The sequence below is a fragment of the Neolamprologus brichardi genome, chromosome 9, assembly GCF_056152115.1.
Source record: "Neolamprologus brichardi isolate AB-2024 chromosome 9, ASM5615211v1, whole genome shotgun sequence".
NCBI classification, from domain to species: Eukaryota; Metazoa; Chordata; class Actinopteri; order Cichliformes; family Cichlidae; genus Neolamprologus; species Neolamprologus brichardi.
In genome coordinates this window covers 31,946,441-31,972,776 of record NC_142112.1, presented here as the reverse complement: position 1 = coordinate 31,972,776, position 26,336 = coordinate 31,946,441, and the positions used below count along the sequence as shown (strand labels likewise).

Below are 26,336 nucleotides of genomic sequence, written 5' to 3'. Positions count from 1 at the left end.
AATGACACTGATGGGCAGTATCGTTGGCACTGTAGGCAGAAAATTGCATTGTGCGTGTCATATCACACATCAATATATCGTTTAATCATGTGTGATATGAGGAAATGGAATGCAGCCTTAACCCTGTTTTCTGGGATCAACAGAATCATATATATCAATGTTTTATTTAAAAAGAAGAAGAAGAAAAAAATCAGTACTGCATAATGTTATTTGCAAAAGGTAGCCTTGTATACAACCAGTAATCTCAGCACGAGTTCCTCAGATTCTTGGCCTAGGAAACATTTACATCAAAAACAATTTACAATTGACCCATTTACAAATGATAAACGCAGTTGTCTCAGTTCTGACTGCTGCTGCCGCACACCCACGACAATATCTGTCTCTCTGTTATCGCCTCTTGCTTTCGCTCTCTCCCTTCCTCACACGTGTTTTCTAAGATTGCGTATCTACCAGTATAGTCTCCTATATGAATATCTTTTTTTGTTAGCTTTTCGTCCCCATTACCTGACTGAGGTATGACACAAACCAGACAGGGAGCTCTGAGTTGTCAGCAGCAAAGAAATAGCTCGGAGGCCAGTATCGATCGGCTATAATAAGCTTGCAGGATTTGGCATAGTGTTTTCCTTCCATCCGCTGCAAATTACCTGCAAAAACTTACAATGCAAGCAGGAGTCATCATGCGCCCTGACAATACACGAACTTCAAGCCACCTGCAACGTACCCCAATGCCAACAGACTGCCATACTGTCATCATACTCCTGAGTTGCTAGGACAGTGGTTGAATGGCTGAACTGAATGGTGGTTTCAGACCTTATCTAATGAATACCACGCAGCAATGGAACAGGGGTGCATAAGAGCAGTGGAATGTTTTACTCTCATTAACAGTGCACAGTATAAATTCTGACAGGTGACATATAGAATATGCCCTGGTCTTGCTCAGAGCATAATCCACAATTAAATATGAATTAGAATCAATTTATTTAATAAATATAAAGTATAATAAATATGCAAAGAAGAGCTTTGTGATACCAGTCAGGAAGCATGTTTCGCTTGTATACCACGAAATGTGAATAATCCGCTGAGACATTTAACTGCATTTAAAGGCAAGAAGAGCAAGTACGTTCTAACTCTTTTCAGACTTGTTTACAGTTTTGTAAATGCACTCAGTGGTACGGGATTGCTGGACCATTCAGGGAACAATGTTGGCTCGCTATCAGCAAAGGGTTGTGGCTGTGATATGCATTCCTTAGAGGAGCTCCACATAATCCTGGTTGCAGAAATCCAATTACAGCATTTTCTACAGAGGTTGGTTACGTTCTCCGAAATCACTCAAATTAATCAATATGCAGGGTTTACTGCATTGCCAATGAGGAACCATGCACTGCAAATCCTAAAAGGAACAGGGATCACCGACCTCTTGCACAGTCAAGAATTTACTGCAAGGCAAATTCTAAATATGTGACTATTTTACAGCCGGTAAGATGAGCTACAGTTTCCCATCATTTCTGCTAGTAGTTGAGCAGTCTGAGTCAATATTAGTATTTTGCCCTGATGATTAATAGATGAGTAGTTGCCTTAGCCATATTTGTTTTCAAAGCATTGCTGGCGCATTGGCTGCTCATCATTTCTTCAATACTGTGGAAATTAAAGGTTTAACCCTAAATCTGATCTTTTTTTTTTCCCCTTTAAAAGCTATGCCAACAAAATCTGAACTGCTTCGTGATCACTGAAACATTTGTCTGACAATCTGTGAACACTAAAGGAAAAAAAATGAAATGTAAACAAATGAAATGTAAGTGCAGTGACAGTGTGAGCTCGGATGGCAACAGGAATCTCATTTCAGCTCCACACACGAGCAGTTTCTTTTTATAGCTGCCGTGTCACCTGATACCTTGAGCAGAGAGTTTTACTAATTGTGCTTAACATGAAAAATGGAGAGGAAGGATATCATCACAAGCCAGCTCGTATTCACTCATTCTCCACAAGTTAATTTACTTAATGTGTGCAAATGAAATAATGGCATTACTGAAAACTGTAACTTGTAACCGTGCTACAACAATGGAAGGAATTTCCCCGTCTCTATTTTTAAAAAGCCATTGTTAAAAAGGTTATGGATACGATCGTGTCTCTTGTCTTGTGGGTGTTTTATAGCTTAAACAAAGCATTTATAGCCCTTCTTATTAATGGACTTTCTTTACATAATTGATTACCATTGTTAGTGCAATGGAATTTTTAATTAATATCAGTCAAGTTTCACTTATAATTAATGGGGCAACGTGCCTGTTCATTTTGCATTTGCATTTCTTTTTCATCTCCAATTCTGCAGCTCTGAATCAATGTGCAGGTTCCTCTCTTGGGTACTTGTATTGAATAAACTACAAATGTGAAAAATATTCTTTTTATGCCAATACCCAGAAGAGGCATGTTTTTCCCCCACTCTCTTCTTAGTTAAATGACAATTAAATATAAACTCTCATAAATACAATGTGATTATTTGCTCAATAGTACACAAAAATATGAATGCGCCCACAGTAGTGCTGTGTTGACTGATGATAGGGCAGCCTATTGAGTCATTAGTATATTGATTAAACACCATCACATCACAAAGTAGAGTACATGGAAGCTATCGCAAACAACTAAACAACCTTAAGCAATCTGAGACAGTGCACTGTAAGAGACGGTGGTGTGAAGATGTTGGCTCAGCACTACTGACTACAGACTTCGAGTGCTCCCTGTTTTGTTCACTGGAACTGTGGCAGATAAAGTTATGTAACTGCAATCACAATGTGCGATTCACGTGTGATCAAAACACTTATTTTAAAATTCATTATCATATTTACATTGCTTGTTGCAGAACCTGTATTAGACTGCAGATGACTGAACACAGGTGTTTGTGCTGAGTGCGACCCTGTATGTTTCCTGTCAGCAGAGGTGGCAAAAATACAGACACTATACTTAGAGGTACAAGAAGAAGTGCAGATACTAGTGCTAAAAACCACTCCAGTGAACGTCCAACTACTGATTCAATTTCTTTACTCAAACAAAAGTAAAAATGTACAAGCTCTCAAATGTAATCAAAGTAAGAAAGTAAAAAGTTGCTCTTTGGGGGACATTTCTATTTTTGTGCAAAGCTAACTGAACCGTGTGCTGTATTAACATAATGATAAAATAATATCAGGAGATGGGAATGGAAAAACTTAAGTCCAAAAAAATTTGCTGTAGTGGCTCAGCATGGGGAAAAGGCTCTCACAGTAATTTCTACTGAGAGCTCCAGTAGATTTTGTTAATGTACAGGTTGTGATCAGCTGACCTGCTTCTCTCTGCACACAACTGAATTCAGCAAGATGTCAGCGGATGTTTCATGAGTTGTCTTGGCCGATTTCCATCCTCACTGACAGTACACTGTTTATGCTGTATTTTTTCCAGACAGTTTAAGTTGGTATGACGGTGGAATTCAGTCAGTGAATCTAAGCATCATCTGCAAAAATCCATATGAATCTCTGCTACACTTGTTGTAACTCTGACTATGAAACCACAGCCGCTGTTCTTTACTTTAAATCCATCACAGTACAACAAACTAACCTAACTAACCTTCACTATGCACAGGATTTTCATGCAACCTTTAAATAGTCTAGTTTGATTTACAGCATGTTCCACAATATGAAAAAAAAGAAAACATACTATCACATGTACAGACCCAATATCCGATTTAAAAACATGAGGACTTACATGTAAGTTTTAATTTTCCAGTTTATCAGATACCACAGAGCAGTTCTTACCTTTAAATATATATCTTCTTCCGCTCCTGTCCTGTTTTTCTTATCTTTCTCCATCTCTGAGTGAAGTTAGCGCTTTCTTTTCTCCCCCTGTGAAATACAGCGGCTTTAGCTAGCAACGCAATGTGCGACAAACCGCATATAAACAGTTTGTCTTTGCTGACGTTTGTTGAGCTGACAGAAACATTGCATTTGAAATTACCTGACACTTAAAAAAGGTCACTCCTTTTATGCTAGCTCCTCTTCAGTAGGGCTAGTCGTTCCAGTGTTGTGGCAAAAAATAAATAAAAACGCCAACCCGCTTTTAGCCCCTTAATTTGGCACACGTCATCTCTTTTTATGCGACTTCCTGTCATATGTTACTGTTTAGGCTCAAATCGGTTTGAAGACCAGCAGCGACATAAAATAACTCCCCTCAAGTGCATTAAAGCAAAAGTTAAGAACCTGTTTTGAAAATGTAAAGAGTAGGAAGTAGTCTTGTGAGATACCACGGAGTTCCTTTCCGAACCGATACCAAGTCAAATTCACGGCGCTATCAACGATACTGATCCGATACCGATACTTAATGTGTTATTGTATTTCAGATTATAGCTTCATAATGATTACAGGACATCAGACTACTTGCTCTTATTGTTTAATTATGAAGAATTATCATAAAGAAATTTAAAAAGAACTAAAGTTGTCTGTTAATTGATGCTATTTGAACAGGTATCTTGTCATTTAACATGTATATACTTGCCTGGACATTTCAACAAAAACATTGCTGTGCCACGCTACAAATTTTGGTATGATCCAATGCCAAGTAAATACAGGGCCAGGATTGCCGATATCAGTACAAATTATTTTAAGTTATTCAGTCAGCTAATTGGGGGAGAGTAGGTGCCATGACTCATGAGATAAATTCCCAGTTTGCAAATTCTGCACAGTTTTAATCACCACTATATCACTGTGATTGTTACTTTCCACAATAATTAGTTAACACAACAAGTTCAGCTTTTCATGTGTTCTGAGACTGGGTTTTTGTTGACCTGGGATGTAAATATTTCTGTCTCTAAAGCGCACAAAAACGTTCAGACATTTTTTATAGTGTATGTTTGAGGTTCATTTTTGCAAAGAAATAATTAACACAGTTCAGTGGGCTACATACTGAACTTAATGGATAAAAGCAAAGTATCAATCCAATCGTGCTAGTACCGATCCGATACCAATACTAGAGTTGGTATTGATATTTGGATTGATAAGCCCACCTCTAGTAGGAAGTACAGATATTCACTAGGTATTCACTAGGGGTGGGTTTAAAAAATCAAATCGATTTTAGTTTGAATAATGCCATATCGATTCATTAAAACCTGAATTGATTTTTAAATATAAATGTATTTTTCAGTAACACCACAATCCTGAAAGCCGACATCTCAGATTCTGAAGCTGCAGGTTTCGACAGTCTCCAAACAAAACTCACTGAACCAGCAGCAAAAGAAGATCAACACTACGCTTCACGTTTGAAAAACTTTGCTATGAATTCCCTCTTATTTTTGCTTTTATTCCTGCACAGCTCTGTCAGTGTACTTAGAGACCAGTTTACCATCAAAAATCTCTATTTTTTGCATTATTCTCTTGCTTATTGTGCTTTCGTGCTGATTATGCGCCAGTCTACCGCTGTGTACCGTGCCTTCGGGAGCTGTTTTTTCCCCCCAAAAATGACCTCCAACAAGAAAGCCTCATTCCTGCTGTTCAATACCAAAGACATTTAAACTTTAACAAATGATGCCAAATTGCAAAACGCTTAGCTGTGTCTCCAACAAAATATCGGTAACCTTGCCCTGCTTCGCTTCAGCAGCATCAGGTAATGTTCATATGTTGATTCATGGTTTTCTTCTGTTTTTGATTTCCTGTGGAACATGTTTAAGTTGGTTATCTGCCATAAAAAGCCAGGCCAGCAAAATCTTCTTCATGGTTTTCCGTGTTTGATCCTCAGTTGCTTTAACACGAAGGCATCTGCTGTGATGCTAACACCTCTGATGAAGTCTCACAAGTGTCAACTTTGTTTTTATACATGGATATAAAAATCTGAATATGTCTGATCATTCATACACTAATGAATGATCAGAATTATGATATTTCTGACTGTCTGAATCAAAATTGAATCAAATTGGGATCTTGTGAATCGAATCAGTTCTAGAAATCAGTGACGATACCCAGCCCTAGCATTCACTCGTACGTCAGATCATTGCATCCAGGTGTTTCAGTCACCTTCATGGGCACAGGTAATATAAAGGACTTAGGCATGCAGAGTGCTTCTAAAAACATTTTCGAAAGAATGGATCACTCCCAGGAGCTCAGTGAATTCCACTGTGGTATTGTAATAGGATGCCACCTGTGTCAACTGTTATTGGTGTTATTATAAAGTTGAAGTGATTGGGAACAGTCGTGAATGTACGTCACATGCATCACCAACACTAACAAAAAGCGTCAGGTACAGTGGTGTAAAGCATGGTGCCACTTGACTCTAGAGCAGCGTTCTCTGATATACCATATCACTGGCTATCTGATGTCAGTGGTCTCGGTTTGGCGATGCCAGGAAAATAGTGCGTGTCTGACTCCAATGTGCCAAGTATAGTTTTGGTAAAAGGGAGATTACTGTGTCGGGTTGTTTTTGCAGGAGTTGGGCTCGACCCCTTAGTTCCAGTGAAAGGAACTGTTAATGCTGCAGCTTAACAAGACAGCTTGGATAATTTCATGCTCCCAGCAGTTTGATGATGGCCTCTTCCTTTTCCTAAGCAGTCCTAAAACAAGTTTCAGACTAGCTGCCTGAGATTATACCCTTGGTTTGAACTTATAATGGTGAAATGAGTTGTTCGATTTCTAATATACACAGGGCTGATGTGGTGATAGTTATAGGAAAAGTGAAAGAATGCAGAATGCCATGGAGACATGGCCATGGAATAATATAAAACTCCCAAAGCAAATATAAACAGAGCAGATGTTACAGCAATCATGTAGTTTAAGGAAAAGCACAGTCAAAACACAATCTCTACCAAGGATAGGGCAATAAAATCTTTAGTTAAGCTCACAGTGTGTACGAAAAACATTTAAGTGAAGAATTCCCTCCCCAATTTTGAAATATGTATTTCAAGCCCTCGCTGTTCACTATTAACTTAATTTCACCTTCCCACAGTTGGAAATCCGCTGTAGTACAAGAGATTTCATAAACCGTTTGAATAGATTTTGAATGTTTACAAGAATACAAAACAGGACAGAAGGTGAAAGATGCATGAACCATAGTTACACAAAACCCTTATTCATCTTGTACTCGTCTTGATGCTTTGTTACTGTCCAACTAAAACACCCGGTACTAGAATACACAGTGTTTTATTAAAGACCAGCAAACTCTGAAGCACAAATTTCTGGGGAGCACCTGAGGGCAACAACACTTAAACCATACTGCTGTCAGTCAAAAGATCCCCAAGAAATGGCTGCCTTTCATTTGGCTCAACAAAATACAATTCTCCACATAAGAGTGCGTATATCCATAAAGGACTGTGTTTATACCCTAGTCCCTAGGGTATCTGAATGTAGTTTAACCCGCAGACATGGTACTGTGTTACATATAGCATCAGAAAATGGTAAATAACTGTAATCATTACTGCTCCAAAAAGTGCTGCCCAGATTTTGTGATGAAGACAGTTTAATTAGAGAGGAAGCTCTCTGCCCAGCTGATTTTACAAGAGCCTGATGCATCCTACAACAGCGGAGACAAGAAGCAGGGAACCGCAGCCAGCAACATCATGGCAGGTTTACTAAATGATGAAATGCACAGCCAAGCACAATAGCCAAAGTAAGAGCACAATGGCTTAAACCAAAGTAGAATATAAACAAAGGAAAATAAAACAGCCCAATTATACTTTATAAAGACAGAAAACATATCAGAAAGCCTATTGCATCTAGGTGCATAGGTGCATCTGCACCTATTGCCTTTGCATCCTTAAGCAAAACCATCACGGATTTTCCCACATGGATTCTACGTTTTACAAATCAATAATCCGAATAGAGAAAAAGTAAACCACATTAAAGCCATCTTTTTTCATAGCCACTGAAACCAAAACCCTTCTGTCTTTTCTTGATGTTTTATAATTACTGATTCCCATTTTACATTTTTGAGACATGGCATGACTCAAAATGATATCAATGAAATCATAACAACTCAAACTATTTCATCAACTTCTCTGCTGCAATAAATAAATGTCAATTGGATATCTGAAAAAGCTGAACAGATGGGCCAAAACCATGACGCACATGCTGCACAAGCCTGCACACATGCTAGCAGGAAACAAACAAAATTCAAGCGTACATGAAACAAATCTCACAGAAGCTATAAGCAGGACATCAGCCAGGCATAATGGCACAGCAGCCTATAGCCAAACAGCACAGTAAAAAGTAAAATAGATGATTATAGATAAAAAATAAGAATATTCCTCTTAAATGTTTTAGGTCAGATGCAAAAAGAAAGGAAGCAAGAAATCAGACACAAAAAAACAGTAATGATTTTAATTAATTAATTAATTTTGGACTTGAGAAACCTGGTGAAATAATTGACATACACTGGCAGTCAATACAATAAATTATATATTATGCATCACCCAGCCCTTGCACTCATACACATACACAGGCAAAAGTAAAACTGCAGCAAGCCTGAGATTGACAAATGGCACAGAGGCACAATGGCACCCAGCAATGGAGAAAATGACAAATGGAGTCACTGAATCATATGCTATATTTTGTAATCACAGTGTTTTCTTTAATGTGGTGTTTAATACGGTATTTTCATCAAACCCAGAACTCCTCGGGTCTTTGCAGTCCTCTGGAATGTTGCTATGAGGAATATATTGAGATGTCCCACTGACATTCACCTCCACACCCTTCACATGTTCTGGTGGACAATGCCTTTCTTTAAAGCTCCCAAATGAGCTCATGTTACTCCATTTAGCAGCAAAGCATTGTAACATTAAGCAAAACTATTCCTGGTTTCTGATGGCATAGGTGTGTGTGTAAGTGTGTGAGTGTGCTTTTCTTTTTAAGCTGCTAATTACTTGGCACTTTGCACATTAAGTTCTATTGACTTCATCCACAACATCTTCCAGTTACCGTCTATCATTCCATCCATCCAACCATCCTGTTAACCAGTTCAAGATCACTGGGGACTGGAAGCTTTCCCAGGTAGGGAACACCCAGGACAGGTCACCAGTCTGTTGCCTGGCCAGTTCAACATTTATTTTTTTTATTTTTTAATTCTGTGTGGTTGCTTTATCTGTCTTCCCTGCAAAGTGATTAGGGTTACCCTGTAGTTCCCAAAGCGAGGCTCCTTCCTTATCAACATATCTTCCAAACTAGAAGTTTCCACCTGCAACCCCGTGTCATTGCCCACTGGGTTGAGTGCAGGCGCTCATCCTCAAATGAAATTAAGATGCATTGTTAAAGTTTTAAAAGTGAGTTTTTCTGTACACTTACAGTGCTGCCCTGTGGGCGGATAGCAATAAAAGAAATACCCCAAAGCCTTTTACAATGTTAATTTGAGACACATGAAAAATCACAATTAATTATCATTAAAATTAAGAGACCCTCTGGGATAAATGAAACTGCTCAACCATTCAAGCGTGATTGGAAAGAAGTTTTCAGTTGCAAATACTGACACTATTGTTTCATTGTCAGCGCTTGCAACAAGTTTTCATTTTATTCTATTTAGTTTTAATACTTTATGACAGGCACGTTACGACATCCCTTTCTTTCAATGACTGAATTCTCTCCATGTGGAGACACTTGATCCACTAGTTTCTCTTCATTATAAGACCAACATGTCCCTCAGCAAGAGGGCCTTCAGCCAATAAACGTTACCATCTTTTGCTTTAACTCGTATGTCAGTTAGTGGTTAAATTGACATAAGATGGTAGTTTTAAATTAACAGTAGTACATAAGGGTATAATATAAGCACAACACATCTGCATATAGGAAACCAAGTAAAAAGGTACTGTGAAAACATTAGTTGTGGCCCACATTCTGCTACATCATGATATATACTGTTACGATGTTACAGTACATGCCAGTCATAAGTTAAAATCACCTTATATTACTAACTAAGGATAAATGCAAACACATTTTGTTGTTACAATATCTAGTTTGTGCCTGAGGATCATACTTTTATCATTATTACTTTATGTAAATTAGACAATAATAATACTTTTTGCTTTTTTTTTGTTGGTCATTGCAGAAAATATTATGTGGTTTTGCTGCCATCTAATAGGGGTCATGTACTAACTATGATTTTCATTCATTTCTGTAGAAATAAATAATGCACCACGGGTGATAACATTATAATGCCAGGCTATGCTTGCGTGAGCTTGGGAATTTGCTCTGAATCTCAAATTACTTCTAGTGTGTTTGTGCACATGTCTATGTGTCTTGGGTTGTTTTGAACCATAATCTACAAAGAATTCATGGCCTCATCCCACATTTACTCTCGGCTCTATGCCGGGCATTGCCATGGAAATTCACTGGAATTATCTGTGTGCAAAAAGGTTAATATTTACAGGCTGAAGAGAGGCTACTTTCATCGAGGGAAACGTGAGTGTTAGAGTGTGGATCTATCCACGTGTTAGGTAGCGCCATTGTAAGAAGGTGATTACAGGAATCAGTTCACAGGTTTAAAAGCAACTGGAAATGTAGCAACCTCCATTCAGATCCCTTTTTTGATAGAATAAAAATGAAAAATATTTTTTGCCCCAAGCCACAAGTAGTTAGCCGGCTATGGAAATTCCATACCTTAGCAAGCAAAAATCCATAATCATATATGGTGATGATCACATTGCATTACAGCCTTTAAATATTTAAAAGGCTTTGAATTGTATGAATGAGCGCTGCAGTGAGGAAAACATAACTGTGTCAATAGGCTTTCGAACACCAGCCCAGAACTTGTTTGTCTTGTACAAAGAGAGCTGCCACTGTCCTGGGTTTATATACAAAGAGGTACTCTTGCTGGAGCTGTGATACTGTGAAACTGTGCTGAGTCCTCTGGTTACAAGACCTTTAAGGTGAAGGTTGAAAACAAGTATTTACTTCAAGGATTTATAGTTTGAACTTTGCTACTTGGAAAAAAAAAAAACTGAAAAAGAAACCCTTACATCTCCTGTTTTATATAAGAGAAAATTTTTTCGTCATTCATGATTAGGAATTGATCCACGATGTTGAAGAGTTATCACTGCAGCGTAATTGCACTGAGAGAATACATTATTTATGAGCGACTTAGCCTCATTAATCTGTGAAATGTTCTGAAAGCACGATCATTTTATTTTTCTCATGACTTAGTGTTTTGCAGATCTGTGCAGAGAAATGAATTTGCTCTTTGATGCGCAGTCAGTTTCCTTGGCTGTCTTTGTGAAATAGTCTTCCTTGACAGCCCTTCCCCGGCGCATTCAATGAATCATTATCTGTGCCAATGTTTGCACTCAACCTGTCTTTTTTTTCTGCTTTGTCTTGCAGCTACACACTGACCTCGATAAGGGGGACAGTGCAGTGAAGTACACTCTCTCAGGAGAAGGGGCTGGCTCCATTTTCACAATTGACCAAACAACGGGGGACATCCATGCCTTAAGAAGTCTTGATAGGGAGGAGAAGCCTTACTACACCCTGCGCGCCCAGGCTGTTGACATCAACACCAATAGGCCCCTGGAACCTGAATCAGAATTTGTAATCAAGGTCCAAGATATCAACGACAATGAGCCCAAGTTCCTGGAAGGACCATATACAGCCAGTGTTCCCGAGATGTCACCAGTAGGTAAGTAATCATTCAGAGTTACTTTTAAATACTTGGATCAGTATCATCATCGGCACACCGCAATTCTCAGCATTGAAAACTTTCTTTTTTCCACTTTGGAAACACATAAAGTTCTCTTCCAGGCGCATCTTTACAACCACAGGGTAAGACTGCTTCCCCCCAACAGATTTTGACATTTCAGAGGACCATTTATTCTTGGTGTGCCCCGAGTGAATTGCGCTGCTTTGTCTTTCAACGTTATCCCCAGGGAGAACAGATCAAGGTAATTCACGGGGAAAAAAGGCTCCTCTTGATGTGAAGTGCAATAAAACCCTCAAAACTTCAAAATCAGCACTCTTTGGAGAATTGGTAGGAAAAACAGGAACAACGCAGCATAACCCCAGTGAACACTCCCAAATCACAGGCTGCATTGTAGAATAAGAAAGAGACTTTTAAGTTTATCAAAAGAAAAACATGTTGTGACCATGGAAACAGTGTACAGATATGAAATTTAAACAGCACCCACACACTGGATTAATGGCTTTGCTTACAAATAGCTAGTTTTTGGGCTTCTGAGGTCCAAAGAAAAGAAAGTCAAACAAGCGCTGATGATTTATACTGTGACTTTCATTCTAAAGCATTAGAGAAAACTTCACTTTCCATCAAGCGACTGGATAGTACAGTTCATTTGTGAATTAAATCAGTGATTACATCTGCAACAACCCCATCCCCCACCCTGTTTGTAACACGAGCTTCCTGCTATAAGTGGAAAGTCTTAAGCGGAAACACCCCTGATGATATCATATGCAAAATGATTGGTGAAGCACCCCTGATGGTATCATCATAGTCATTTTTTTAGACTTTGCAGAGCTCCCTCAAGATCCATAGAACACATATTCCAACTGTTTTTACAGCTTGAGTAATACTCCCTGTGGTGTTATAACTAAAATGACCTTAGTGCCCATTTATTGGACTGCCCATTTAACTGATAATGGCAATGTGAATAAGCTTAACCAATATGTGGCTGATTGCTGTTTTAGGAGAAGGCAATATCTAAATGTATAATATTCTGTGTAAAAATAATAAGAGTATCCTATTTCTACATTGAAGAATATGTATATGTATATATATTTTTAATAATATCTAGTCCGTATAAAGGTTTAGTTGTGTGTTTGGGTGATGGAACTGTTATTCCAGGTCCCATTAAAAAGTAATGGTGAAACCAAATTGGTACCAATTTATACAGAGGGACATTACTACCAGAAATGTCTTTGTTGAGAATTCAACTGTGTGAATTCAGCCGCAGCGGCCAGTGTAAACAACAACCCACAAGGATGCCTATACTGAGCTGCAACCATTGGATTAGCATTAAACCAAATGAAGTCATTATCAATATTTATAGCAGCAAGACTTGGGTGATCAATGGGCTCATTAACTGCTACATCTCTCTTGTTGTCTTTGTTAGCAGGGCAAAATAAAAGCTAAAAGATGCTGAGCATAAACACTGTAATGGCAGATAGAGTCAAGTAATCTATTTGCCCTCGTGGTAATAATCCTTTGTTAGCTATTAGCTTATCCATGAAGTTTTTAGAAAAAAGTTAATGTGCTGAAACGACTGTACCTTACTGTGCAAAAGTCACCTCTAATTTCTTTATATTTTACTCCCAAGGAGCCAGACCAAAGCACCTAGCCCAAGGGATGAATCACGTTTGTATCTACATATATATGAAAATGTAGCAAAGAACCAATTTTAAATTGTATCTTTAGCCAATATGTTACTTGCAGCCTGTCTCAAAAACTCATAATTTGTTCCAGCTTCATTAGTTCAATTTCTGAAAAATCCCAATTGCACCAACGAGATGATTTCTAAAGAGCTAAAAACTAGGCATATCTGGGCAGTGTGTCCTTAAAAAATCTGAAGAAACTAGACAAGAGGAGAACAAAATTGTTATACCTAAAAAAAATCAATCTGCGTAAGATGAACAGTATCTGAAAGTTATGCCCTTAATGAGGTCAAAATCCAGCAAAGACCTGACGAAAGACCTGAGAGACACATCTGACGCTTAAGCTGATGCATCTGCAAAGTCTCTTCAGAAAAAGTCTCAGTGGAATGGATGCTGTTGAGGTAAATGAGGAGGCTGAGGTATGCCAAATCACTGATGAAGTGGACAAAAATAGGTCTAATGGAGTGACGAATCTAAATTTGAAATTTTTGGTTCCAGTTGTCATCCATATGTACAGAGTCAGGTACAAGAGTGTGTGTCTGCAGCCATTTGCAGGCCCTGACATGGTTTGGAGCTGCACTTCAGCTAGCAGTATTGGGGACCTGGTCAAAATTGATTAAGTTACAAACATAGAAAACTACTATCAGATTTTGATCCACTATTCAATATCATCTGGAAAGTCTCTGACTGGAAATAGCTTTATTTTTTCCAGCATGACTGACTTACAAAAGCATTGTAAATGCAGCGAAAGCATATCTGTATAGAAGACACAGTGCTTACCAGAGCTCAGACCTCAACATTACTGAACTTTAACTTAACAGAGGACATAACAAAAGGCAGCCAACATACAAGGAAGAGCTGTGTGTGTTTCTTTGAAGACACTAGTCAGGCTTGAATGTCCTTCAAGAAGCCTGGAGAACTATTCCTGAAGACTACTTAAAGAAAGGACAAGAAAGTTTGCCTGAGAAAGTTCAGGCTGTGTTGAAGATTAAAGGTGGCGATACCAACCATTGACTTTCAAGCTCGTTAAAATCCGTTCTTGCCTTATATACTGCTTTTCCATGCACCAGAGTTCTTGACTGATGCTCACTGTATTCATTCTCTTCTTTTTTTTACTTCAAATTTCATTTCAGTGTCATTTGACTTCCTCTACATTCTACTGAAACACATCATCGTCATTTTTTCGAATACTGACTGAGACGAATTGAATATTTAAGGTTAGATAAATATAATATATTTCCTTTTTGCAAAATGTTACCAGCAGTGACCTTTGAAGTCACTTCTTTCATCGTGTTCCTACTTATGCATTTGAATTTCCATAATAATAATAATATGAGTAGAATTTATTTGACTTGTTTATAGCCCTGCACCTAGGTTGGTGCCTGCTGCGTAGGCGTATGATGTGCTTAAAGTCTCTCAAACTCTCTCTGCATCTGAGCTCTTACTGAAGCGGATTTCCTCTCCTTGGATGAACAGAAAAGGTGTTAAGTGTATTATCTCATCTATTGTATACCGTGTTGTAACATGATGCAGTCCTTCTCAGGTATGACTAATCAGGCACATGTGGAGGACTGAAACACTAATCCCTCACACCATGTTTAATTCCATTGTTACCATCTCCTCAGACTGAAAAGCCTATTTAGTATACATCAAGTTCTTTATAGGGAGCTAAAATCTTAGCAGAATTCCAAGCAACTATACAATCCCTGTGGTCAGCCTCTCTTGATCATACTAAGTATCCGATTGTGCACAGCTATCCAGATGTAGGCATGCGGTTGAGACGTGGACGTATGTGCGCTGCGAGTGAAGCATCAATGTCAACCTATCTGCAAGTCCTCCTAAACAATTGGTCCATCTGCACGAGAACCCCCAGAAATGAGTTGTGGAGTTGTCAGACAGTCATGCTGTCAAGGCATCACTTATTGTCTCCTCACACTAGAAACTTTTTATTAAACCAGTTTAATTCCAATGCATTTAATCAGGATTGTGTTAGTGAAATAGTGTTTTCACTGCCAGCTAGTTAAAAGGGATGAGCAAAACATCCAACAAGTAATTATTCTGTCCCTGTTACTGAAGGAGTCTGGAAGACTGCCATCTTAATACTATTCTTGCCATGCCCCTTTGTTTTCTTAATGGTTACACTGTATAATGAATAGTCACATAAGAGTTTTAAGGGGGAAAAAAAATAACCAAAAACATAAAACTGCTGCTCTATTGTTAAAGAACAGCTACTTTTTTAGCGATGCACAAATCAACACACACAACAAGAAAATTGAACAACTTCCCAGCACATTATTTCTCCTCTGCACTCCTCCTCATTGCTCATTGCACTCCATCAGGGGCTCTGAATGTTGCGCATTAGCTGAGGCTTTCTCGGCAGAGATTCACCATTCATTAGTGTCAGGTGAGATTGTTTAGCAAACTGATGAGGTTCAAAGAGTTTGGATCTCGGTCTAATGAAGAAAGCGATTAGATCGAGTCAATATGTCTTCTGACTCCTGTCTGCAGGGACATATGTGACGCAAGTAACAGCCACCGATGCAGATGACCCTACCTATGGAAACAGTGCCAGAGTGGTGTATAGCATCCTCCACGGGCAACCCTATTTCTCTGTTGATCCCAAAACAGGTAAAGTACTTGTGTTTTTGTTTTTTTGTTTTGTGCTGTGAACAGATTTAGAATTTAAACAAAATTATAATGCAATGTTTTGCAAATCTCAGAAACCTATATTTTATTCACAACAGTACATATAAAGCATATCAAATGTTAAACTGAAACATTTTATCATTTCATTAAAAAATATTGTCTCATTTTGAATTTAATGGCAGTAACACGACTAAAAAACTGGCTGAAAACTAAGTGGTACTAAAAACAAACAGCCAGAGGAACCTTTTGAATTAAGTTTGTATTACCGTAATTGTCGGGTTATAAGCCGCTACTTTTTGCACAAGCTTTGAACTTTTAGTCAGGTGCGGCTTTTCTAAGGATTGTCCATGATTTTTGTGATATCGTAAGACGATTTGTTTTTTTTGTTCCGTTGTTCTCCGGCACTACGTTGCCTGGCGGAAGGATCGGGGTTCAAGAGTGGTATGTTGGTCACATGTCCGTCCGCCAGGCAACGTAGTGCCGTACGAAGTAGCGCGAAAAACAAACTTCAAAGTAGCGCTACGCGTTCAGCGGGAGCCGTGGATGACGAGCGGCGATAAACTTGCGAAAAGCAAGTTATGCCCAACTCCACCAGTGGATTCTGACAGCGTGGAAAAGTGTGAAAACATCCATGATCACCAACGGATTTCGAAGGGCTGGACTGCTGCATGATGGAGACACCGCCACGGCCCTTCAGAGGGTGTTCGACTCCGACACTGACAACAAGGATTTGTTTGGTTTTGAAAGTGACAACGAAGGAGAGAAGCGGAAAGTGGATGACGAAGCTATCCTGAGCCTGTTCGTTTCAGACACTGGAGAAAAGGACTTTGGTGGTTTTAGTGCGCAGGAAGAAGAGAAAGATGGTGGTGAATGACTGACTTTTCTTCTTGTTAAAGCCGTGTCACTGCACCTGAGCCTAAAAGGTAGTCCGAATCTATTTTTCTGGTGTGCTGTAAGTTATTGTTATGTACTACATTTGTTACTCGTTTATGAAGCACAGTACATGTTTCGTACTTGTATTTACCGGTACTTGTACATATACCTAAAAAGTTATGCAAATATGTACCCATAACTTGTTTTTCAAAATATTAATAAAAGGGGTGTGTCTCCAAACAGCCATCTCTTTCCTGACAATTCCCTTTGTGCATATTCTCTTACATATGATAAGTCAACATTGAAACACCTGCGGCTTTTAGTCAGGTGCGGCTAATGTATGTACAAAACAGGATTTTCCCCTGATTTTAGCTTGTGCGGCTAATATTCAGGTGCGCTTTGTAGTCAAGGGAAATACGGTAATTGGCAACAGGTCAGTAACATGACAGGGTATAAAAGAGCTTCTTAGAGAAGCAGAGTATCTAAGAATTTAAGATCAGCAGACGTTCACCAATCTGTAAAAAAAACTGCATCTACAAATTGTGGAACATTTGTAGCATAGATATAGCATTTAAAATAGTCATGATTGTGTTATGAAAATCACTTAATAGGCTCATGAACACTTAATAGGCTCATGAAATAACTGTCTGTGTTCACACAGTTCACCGTGATATCCAAAAATGCAGGTTAAAGCTCTAGCACGCAAAGAAGAAGCCTTAAGTGAAGATAATCGGGAAACACTACCTTCTTCTCTTGGCCAAAGTTTGTTTTAAATGCACTAAGTCAGGACGCTACCTGACCCAATTTTTTTCAGATATGTTGCTGCAATCAAATTCAAAATGAACAAATATTTTAATGAAACGGTAAAATGTCCAGTTTAAACATTTATGTTTTCTGTCTTCCACTGTGAAAAAAATATGGCTTTATGTGATTTGCATTGTCCCAAGAGAATTTGGTTTTTTATCAAATGTGTGAGCATGTGTGAGAATTTAACAGTCGGGAAAAACAGGCCTCAGAATTAACCTCGGGGCAATAAGACCTGAGAATCTGAATTATTTATTTGAAGGTTTAAAATTGGACTATAGGATGTGCTACACTAAAACCAAACTGCTTTAACATCACACATTCACCTTGAATATGGTGAATGTCATTACTTTGTTACTGAATCTCAGGCAGATAGATGCTGGCTAGCCAGTGTTGTGTGCAGATAGAGGTAGGTAATTTTAACCAGTATCTATCTATCTCTGGTGGTGAGACATTAACAGTGTTGGTTGTTTCCATCTTATTTATATGTGCGCTTTGGTCTCATGTGAAGGAAATGGCACTAAAAAGGTTGTGGAGTGGCAGCAGGGGGAGCATGGCAGATGATGGCTCTGAATCTAAAAAAAAAAAATCTAAATAAAAAAATAAAGAATACTGTACTTTCATACTGCCAGTACTTGCTGGTAGTAGGCCGCTGCTGGCTTGCTATCTGGAACTGTTCAAAGCATATGAAAATAGGTTCATACATATCACACAGCCAGATATGGTGGAATCTGTTGCTGATTATGCTGCTCATCCCAGAGCTTTACAGAGCACCTACTGTGACTGTATTTCAAACTCAAGCTGGAAAAAAATCAAACTGTTAAAGCAAATGTTTGCCCTGCTGGGTCTGCAGCTATCTACAAACGCACATAAACAAGGGGAACAAACACTGGGAGGTAAAAGGTGAGCAAAGGCAGGAGGACAACAATATACATAAATCGCCATGCATGTCACAGAGAGAGACACTCTCCTTCTTCCCAAAAGAAAAAGATGACAGAAGTTAAAAAAAAATAACTATAGTCTTTGATTTTGGATTCATGCATGTTAGATGTTTGCGGATCAAATGGGACATCCTCACCATATTGAGTAGAATGAGAAAAGGAGAAAATGTGGACCCACCTATGCTGGTTGCCTCTTTTTAGCCTGCCAACCTCCCACTGACCTAGCTATTAATCTGCAGTACAAACGCTCTCTGATCTCAGGGTCTCTGATCCTCAAGTGAATCATTATATGGCTTCACCAGAGCTCCCTATTGAATGTCAAGTGTTTCCAGTTTGTAAGATGACCTCTATTTCAGCCTTGGTCTGAGCACATATGCAGCTTCTTACGCGGGAGTCAGCTGCTTAGGTGGAAATATATTGTGTTTTTTGAAGTAAATTGCAGATCTGGCATCAACTGTTTTTTTCTGAGAATTTTATGTTCACCACTCTTTTTCCCTTTGTCTCTCTATCTCTCCATCTCTGTCTCTCACTATCTGCTCTTCCTTCTCCGCTATATCTCTTCTTTATTATCTGTATTTCTCATCAATCTTGCTGTACACCAGGGGTTATAAAGACAGCCTTGCCCAATATGGACAGAGAGGTGAAGGAACAGTACCAGGTATTAATCCAGGCCAAGGACATGGGGGGCCAGCTGGGGGGACTGGCTGGGACCACCACCATCAACATCACCCTCAGCGATGTCAACGACAACCCGCCCAGGTTCTCTAAAAGTGAGTGCACTTTGCAGAAAACAACGTCTTCGGCTGTTATGTAGAGCAATGATGATGGAGATGACCTGATACAGGTTCGCACATTTTTTTGATAATGAAATAAACACTGTGCAATTACAACGGGGCAGGGGGTATTCATCATATCTACTCTTTGTAATTGCTTTTCATTATTTGTCATTATGCACTGTCGTAAGCGATGGCCTGTTTATTTTGCATGATTGCATCTACTGCTACTACTCCTGGCAAATAAACCGGGGTTGGTTTTATTTCGCTCATGGGGCATCCTTCTATATTTGGATCAGATTTGAGCATGTCGCTGATGCATCAGGGATTGAGCCAGTGTATTTAAACTCAGTATTTTACTCAGTATTTTATATAAGCTGCTAAACAGATTAATTCAATTGTAGCGTTCACCAGGTCATGTAAGAAGCCATGCAGGGGGGAAAAAAATCCCCAATTCTGTAAAATCATTGATCTGTGAAAGCTTCTCTGCATATACTAAGCATAAATATTAAACTCTCTGCACAATGTTTTCTATTCCAAGCCAGCAAACTGTATGACAGGAAAGCACAAATACTGCTCTGTATTGATGCAGACTTTTTCGGTATTTCAGGTGACACTGAATGGCCTCCTCTGAATGTAAATAGATGCAGTCAGACGGTCAAGCTCCTTTGGCTGCAAGGAAAAGATGATATTTCCATAATGCTGTCACAGCACAGAGGTTCGGGCCAAGTATGGTGGCTCCTCTGCCCTGTCCCAAATCCTGCCTTTGTCTTCTTCTTTTTTCCATTTATATGGGGCTTGCAGGTTTAAATAATGTGCGGTGGTCATGCGTAGAAGAACTTCTTTCTGATTCAGTAATATATTGCCGTATGAACCCACCACACATCTGTCTTTCCGTTGCTTGTTATTATAGATTATGTGTTTGGGAACTGTCAATCCCCTAAACCTCTGTGATGAAAAGCCAGCAGATGCCATTACTAATAGCGGTGTATAGTACCTGCATCTGGCTTAGCTGAATTAAATCCTAGAAGCTTGTTAACCCAATGACAGTGCCACATAACAGCTGTTTGTTACCATCTAATAATTTATAACTTGGTTTTCTTTCACTCTGGGGTTTACAAAATGTTCTTGTTCTATCCTTGAAAGGACACAAACCTGAAAAGACTTTGAAATGACAGGATGTTCTTGGGAGTATTTGATTATTTATTGATTATATTTAATCGCAGCTCCTGGATTCACACATGCTGCAGCTTTCCTCTCTCAATCCTTGGATCAATATGAAGGAAAAAGCTATGATCCATAGTAAAATTGAGGAATAACAAATGAGTCCTAAGATAGTACGCTATCATTTTCTTGTGGTATTGGACAGTTTGTGGTTTTGTTTTAGCATATTTATTTTTGAGAAACAAAGTTATCAGAAGCACAATCACACAATTTCTTCTGCACATTTAGTTCTCTTTATTGATCCTTTCTAATCCTCAAGTTCAAGCAAGATTTTATTTGTCAAATAAAGGCTGAGCAAATAAAAAACGTGTAACTGGTCTTTGCTGCTTTTTTTTTTTGTTAAAGTATTGATTCAGTCTGATTGGAATTTGCTTATTAAAATGGCAAAGCAGTGAAGCTGGTGCAGCGGTCAGGTTCAGCCGCTGGACTCTGATTAGAAGCGCTTGCTAATCCAGTCATCATGAATAATATTGCAGTGCCTTCTGATATCGCATCATTCTGAGATTTCTTAAACTTATATAGATTGCAAGGACAAAATCAGTGGTGTAATTACCCTTAGAGGTTCCGGGTCCACTTTCAGTGTGCTACTGAATCGCCCACACCACCTCCTTGAAGTCACTAGGTGTAGGCTCTCGATTTTTAATGCAACAGTAAAGTTTTCATTTCTCTGGCAGCAGCAGAAACTGTTAGTTCAAACTGATATCCTTCTCAGCCAGAGTAGGGAAATTTAGAATGAAAAAAAAAGATAAATTTCTATCCACCACCTGGTGTAAGTGATAATCAATCAACCTGCTGTTTGTTTGCTTATAGATCTCTTCCCAAATCCTCGGCAGAAATGTCTGCTGTTGGTAGTATCAAAGCCCCTGGACTCTTGTGTATGTTGGTCTTACAGGTTGAGCCAACCAATTTCAAGGAGCCGAGCAGCCTTGATGTCCAAACACGTCAAAATTGAATAATATCATGCCTATAGCTACAGGCCTGACTTCAGACACAGAGAGTATCAGTTGCTTTGCCTGTGGGTGATTAAGACATCCTTGGCTCGGTGAGAGAATACTTAAAGCACAGAGGATGTAAGGAGCTCTACATTTCCATTTGATGACAACAGATGATAACAAATGAGTCGTGTCTGATTTATATAAACATACTTTTGTGTTGTTGTTGTTGGCAGGTTTCTTTCACTTGAGAGTTCCTGAATCGTCTACAGTGGGCTCTGCTGTTGGGAGAATCAAAGCCCATGACCTGGACATCGGAAAAAATGCAGAAGTGGAGTACACAATCGTGCCGGGTGATGGAGGCGCCATGTTTGATATCACTACCAATGAACACAACCAGGAGGGGATCATCATTCTCCGAAAGGTAGCTTCTCAGAAATGCAAATTGTTTCAAATAACGGTTGCGTGTTTTATTGATGACATTAACACACGCATTTGCTGGAAGTGTTGAGTTACCAGAAATGGGAAAAGACCGGACTGTGTCAATCTCTACGGGTCAGGCTGTTGCAGTAACCTGAGCATATTTACGTACTGCCATCACGCATTGTTTTTTGTTATCTTTACACCCAGGATGTCCACATGGGCAGTGTTGGGAAGGTTATTTTTAAAATGTATTCCATTACAGATTACAGAATACATGCCCCAAAATGTATTCTGTAACGTATTCCGTTACGTTACTCAATGAGAGTAACGTATTCTGAATACTTTGGATTACTTAATATATTATCATGTTGTTTACAACTACATGAACGTACTATTGCTGTGATTTATTACTGTTACTGAAGGTCTGCGGCTCCGAACCGTAGTAAAGGGACCTCTGGCTAATACGGCGGGTTCGTGTGGCTCGTAGCCGAAAACTAGCTTTACTTTGTTGTCTGGGTCAACTTTGCTAGCGAGAGACAAAGAGAGGCGTTGAAAGGCTGCTCCAACAGAACTTATTGTTTTTGGAGGAAAACACGAACACGGTGTACAGTCGAGTCTTAATAGCTTACTTACAACTGGGCTCGTCAGGCACTCTTCTTGGCTGCAGTGGTTATTATTATATTTACATGCTTCCAGCTCCCGTTTTTGCTCGATGACAGCTCGTACTTTTCCTTTTTCTCCCTCCCTCGCTCACAGACACATAACGGGTATGGCAGTCCATTCTCACTGCAGCACGGACTACACTGCTTATGATGCTACATTCTTTAGAGCTATACCTGTAGCATTCTGCCTATTAGCTTAGCACAACAACAACAAAAAGGCCTCTCTCACCCAGGAAACACGCAGAGAGAGAGCGTCACCCTGTAACCATGGCAACCGCAACACTGCCGCCTGGAACAACAGAACGTAGCTGTCAAACAAAACCCAAACAGTCCTGACCCGCCACAATATGAAACAGGGAAGTACCGCCGTGTAATCCATTTATTTCAACAAAGTAACTGTATTCTAAATACCACCTTTTTAAACGGTAACTGTAACGGAATACAGTTACTCATATTTTGTATTTTAAATACGTAACGGCGGTACATGTATTCCGTTACTCCCCAACACTGCACATGGGTAATATGTTTAGTAGTGTGATTATGAGTTTTGAGCACTGCAAAAGGTTTTTTGTAGCATTTTTAGGCCATAGCAACAATATTCAAGTAAGTGAAAGTGTTCAGGTAGTCCCTCTTTATGTTATGTTGTATAATGCTGGACTAGGCAGATGCAAGGGCCACACCTGTGATCTCTCAGTTGTGAGATGTTGCTCTCTGCTTGAGTCCTTGCTGTCCATGCCTTAAAGCACAGCACAGAGACATGGCATAACTCTCTCTGAGCGCCTGTGCTATATAAAGCATTCACTCAGCACGTCAAGGCTCATTTAGTATGCCATATGTTCTTTCTGCTAAATGGATTAATACATCGAGTGCATTGTGACCCACAGTGAGAGGTCTTGGTTGCTGGCTGTTTTGAACCACAGAGCAAAAGTATCTCATTTAATACCAACTTCTTTCACCGCACACAGCATTAGAGTGGCCACGATAACACTTCACAAAATGGTAAGTGGCACATAGTGATATTAGTGAAATGTATTACTCCTAGGATAAACCCACTGAGATCTGTCATCACATTTTCGAGGGGGGCCTCGAACTGCAAGAGGTGAAAAAAGGCCATTACAGCCACAGACTAAAATTAGAGAGAGAAATAGAATGGTCCAGCCAGCGCAATCACTTCTAATCTGCTAAAAATGAAGCTATATTAAGACTGATTATGCAATCCATTATTACATTTAAATATGTATAGTCAGTGCTGTGCAAAAGTCTTCAGCCACCTATTGGGAATGGAAATGGGGAATAAGTTCAGTGATTTATTGAAATGTGCATACATGGAGACACACTATGTTAGAGGAAAACAGAGTTTGTACAAGTCTGATTAGCTTGAAAGTACAAAGGAGTGTTAAGGCCACATTAAGAAAAAAAATGCAAAATGCCTTGGCACTGTCGTGTTGTGTGATACAACATAAATTCTCTTTATTGCAGAAGAGTGTAACCATTGTTCCCTTGCATTTGTCCATTTTGCTTTGCACAAATCTGGCCAACTCAGAGTTTGTGGGCTTTTTTTGTTCTGAGCAGATGCAGATTTCTGCACCGTTTTTTCAACGTCCTTATAATTATCACCACATAGTATTTATGTGCTAAAAGAGGGATAATTTCCTTGTAACTGTAAGTGTAATTGATTTCACTGCAGAAGGCATTTTGTATAGAGCAAAACAGCTGTGGGTTTTTTTTTTCTTAAAACCACAACAGGAATCTTTACATTTCAACTTTTTTCCTGAAATAGAATTTTGACTTTATTCTCAAAATGATTAATAATATATATATTTTTTTCCTTAATGTGGCCCTGATACTCTGTGGTATGAAAGTCAGTATTTCCCATGACCAGCTTTGAATCAGAATCAGAATACTTTCTTAATCCCTAATGAAGGAAATTATGTAATTTTGCTTTTTGCTTTTTAAGACAGTCTGAACCTGAAGTTTTCTTGTCATGGACTAGTAAGTAGTTTTTGAAGGACATTCAAAGCTTTTCTTTGGATGTTGGTCATGATGATCTCTCACTGCTACATTGATGTTGAAATACGGGCTCTGTGTTGGCCAATCCATAACCAAAAGCTTACCTTTGTGGGTTTTTCTGTCCAGGTATAGTTCGACTGAATTGGCAGTGTGTTTAGAATCACTGCCATGCTGAAAAAATCAAGGTGTTGCCAACCAGATGCTTTCCACATTGCATTACATGGTAAATTAAAACCTACGTTTGTAGTTCCATTCGTTTTTCCTAGATCCATAATACCACTGGCTGAAATGCAAAGCTATGACAGAATGTGTCATAAATCCAAGTTTAAAAAAATTATTTGTTTTTGTAACAGGCAGCAAGCTACGAATTTGGCATGATTTAATTTAAGTCATTACAAAGTTGCTTGTTATGTATAGAGACAACACTGGTTTATCCAGTGAGGTGCCTCTTTTATACTTGAATATAAGTGGTAAGCAGCTTAAGAAACCAAAATAAACATTCCTCTGTAAACAGTCAGGTAGAAGTTCTGAAAGCAAATGAAGAAGCAGCCAATGTCCAAAGGGAAACTTTGAAAGACCATCAGAAGTGTTGCTCAAGACCACCAAAAAAATGTGACCTGTGCTGCTACTCCAATATCCATTGCTATGTTTTGGATTTGAATAACACAAAATTAGTATACATCAATTGTCCAGTGTCTGATTTTAAAACTCTTTGAAAAAATAAGCAGAACTGTGCAGAAACATTTTTGTGTTGTTTTGTCATTTTAAAACAGGTTGAAAAGTTACATTTGAAATTACTTAAAACAATTTACCTCATTTACTTTCATTCCACTTCTGTGGTGTTAGCTAGATGCTGTATAGTGATCGAGTGTATTTACATCTGCGCCTTAAATACATTCAGCTGCACTGGCTCCCCGTTAAATTCAGAATCCAGTTTAAGGTTTTGACCTTAACTTTCAGGGCTCTGCATGGACAAGCACCAACATATATAAGTGAACTTTGACATCCATACATTCCCAGCAGGTCCCTGAGGTCATGTGACCAGGGCTTGCTTGCTGTCCAACACACGAGGCTGAAAACAAAAGGCGACAAAGCTTTTGGAACTGTGGCCCCCAGATTGTGGAACTCTCTCCCTTTAAACCTGAGATCTGTGGACTCAGTGGTCGCTTTTAAAAAACAGCTAAAAACTCATCTTTTTAAACTTGCTTTTGGTTGATTTTTATTGTTAGGTTTTAGCTTCTGTGAAGCACTTTGTGAGTTTTACTTACTTACTTTACTTACATCACAAAGATGAGAAGAAAAAAAAGTGTGACCAGGTCTTTTCATTATTTTCTCATTGCTGACTAAGTGTCTTCGTGCCATTACTGAAAGCCACAGCCAGCTACAGGACACAGGCTGCAGGACACAAAAATGAACTCATTCAGCAATAATATGCATTAACCTGTCTATCAGATTTAAATGTTCATTAATTCAAGGTGCAGGAACGCTGTACCGGATTGTGCTGGTCCACTTTAACGCCTGAGTACACCCCATGATTCAACAGCTTGTAGAACCACCTTTAGCGGCAATAACTTGAAGCAATCATTTTTTTTCTAGGACTTTATCAGTCTCGTTGCATCTTTGTGGAGGAATTGTGGTTCCAGCAAGGAACCAAAAGCAAGGTCCCAGTAAAGTGTTTCAATCAGGTTGAGTTCTGGACTTTGTCTCGGTCATTCCAGCACCTTGATTCTTTGCTTTTTCAGCC

At 39.0% G+C, this 26,336-nt stretch overlaps 1 protein-coding gene across 1 annotated transcript in view; it reads left to right on the top strand.

The window, feature by feature from the left end:
* Positions 1-26,336, top strand: part of LOC102798269 (cadherin-12-like) — a 106,515-nt gene that overhangs the window by 41,930 nt on the left and 38,249 nt on the right. The window contains exons 3-6 of the mRNA XM_087846306.1: positions 11,307-11,601; positions 15,813-15,932; positions 19,171-19,338; positions 21,734-21,921. Coding sequence (XP_087702432.1) covers positions 11,307-11,601; positions 15,813-15,932; positions 19,171-19,338; positions 21,734-21,921 — 771 coding nt within the window. The remainder of the gene's footprint in view (positions 1-11,306; positions 11,602-15,812; positions 15,933-19,170; positions 19,339-21,733; positions 21,922-26,336) is intronic.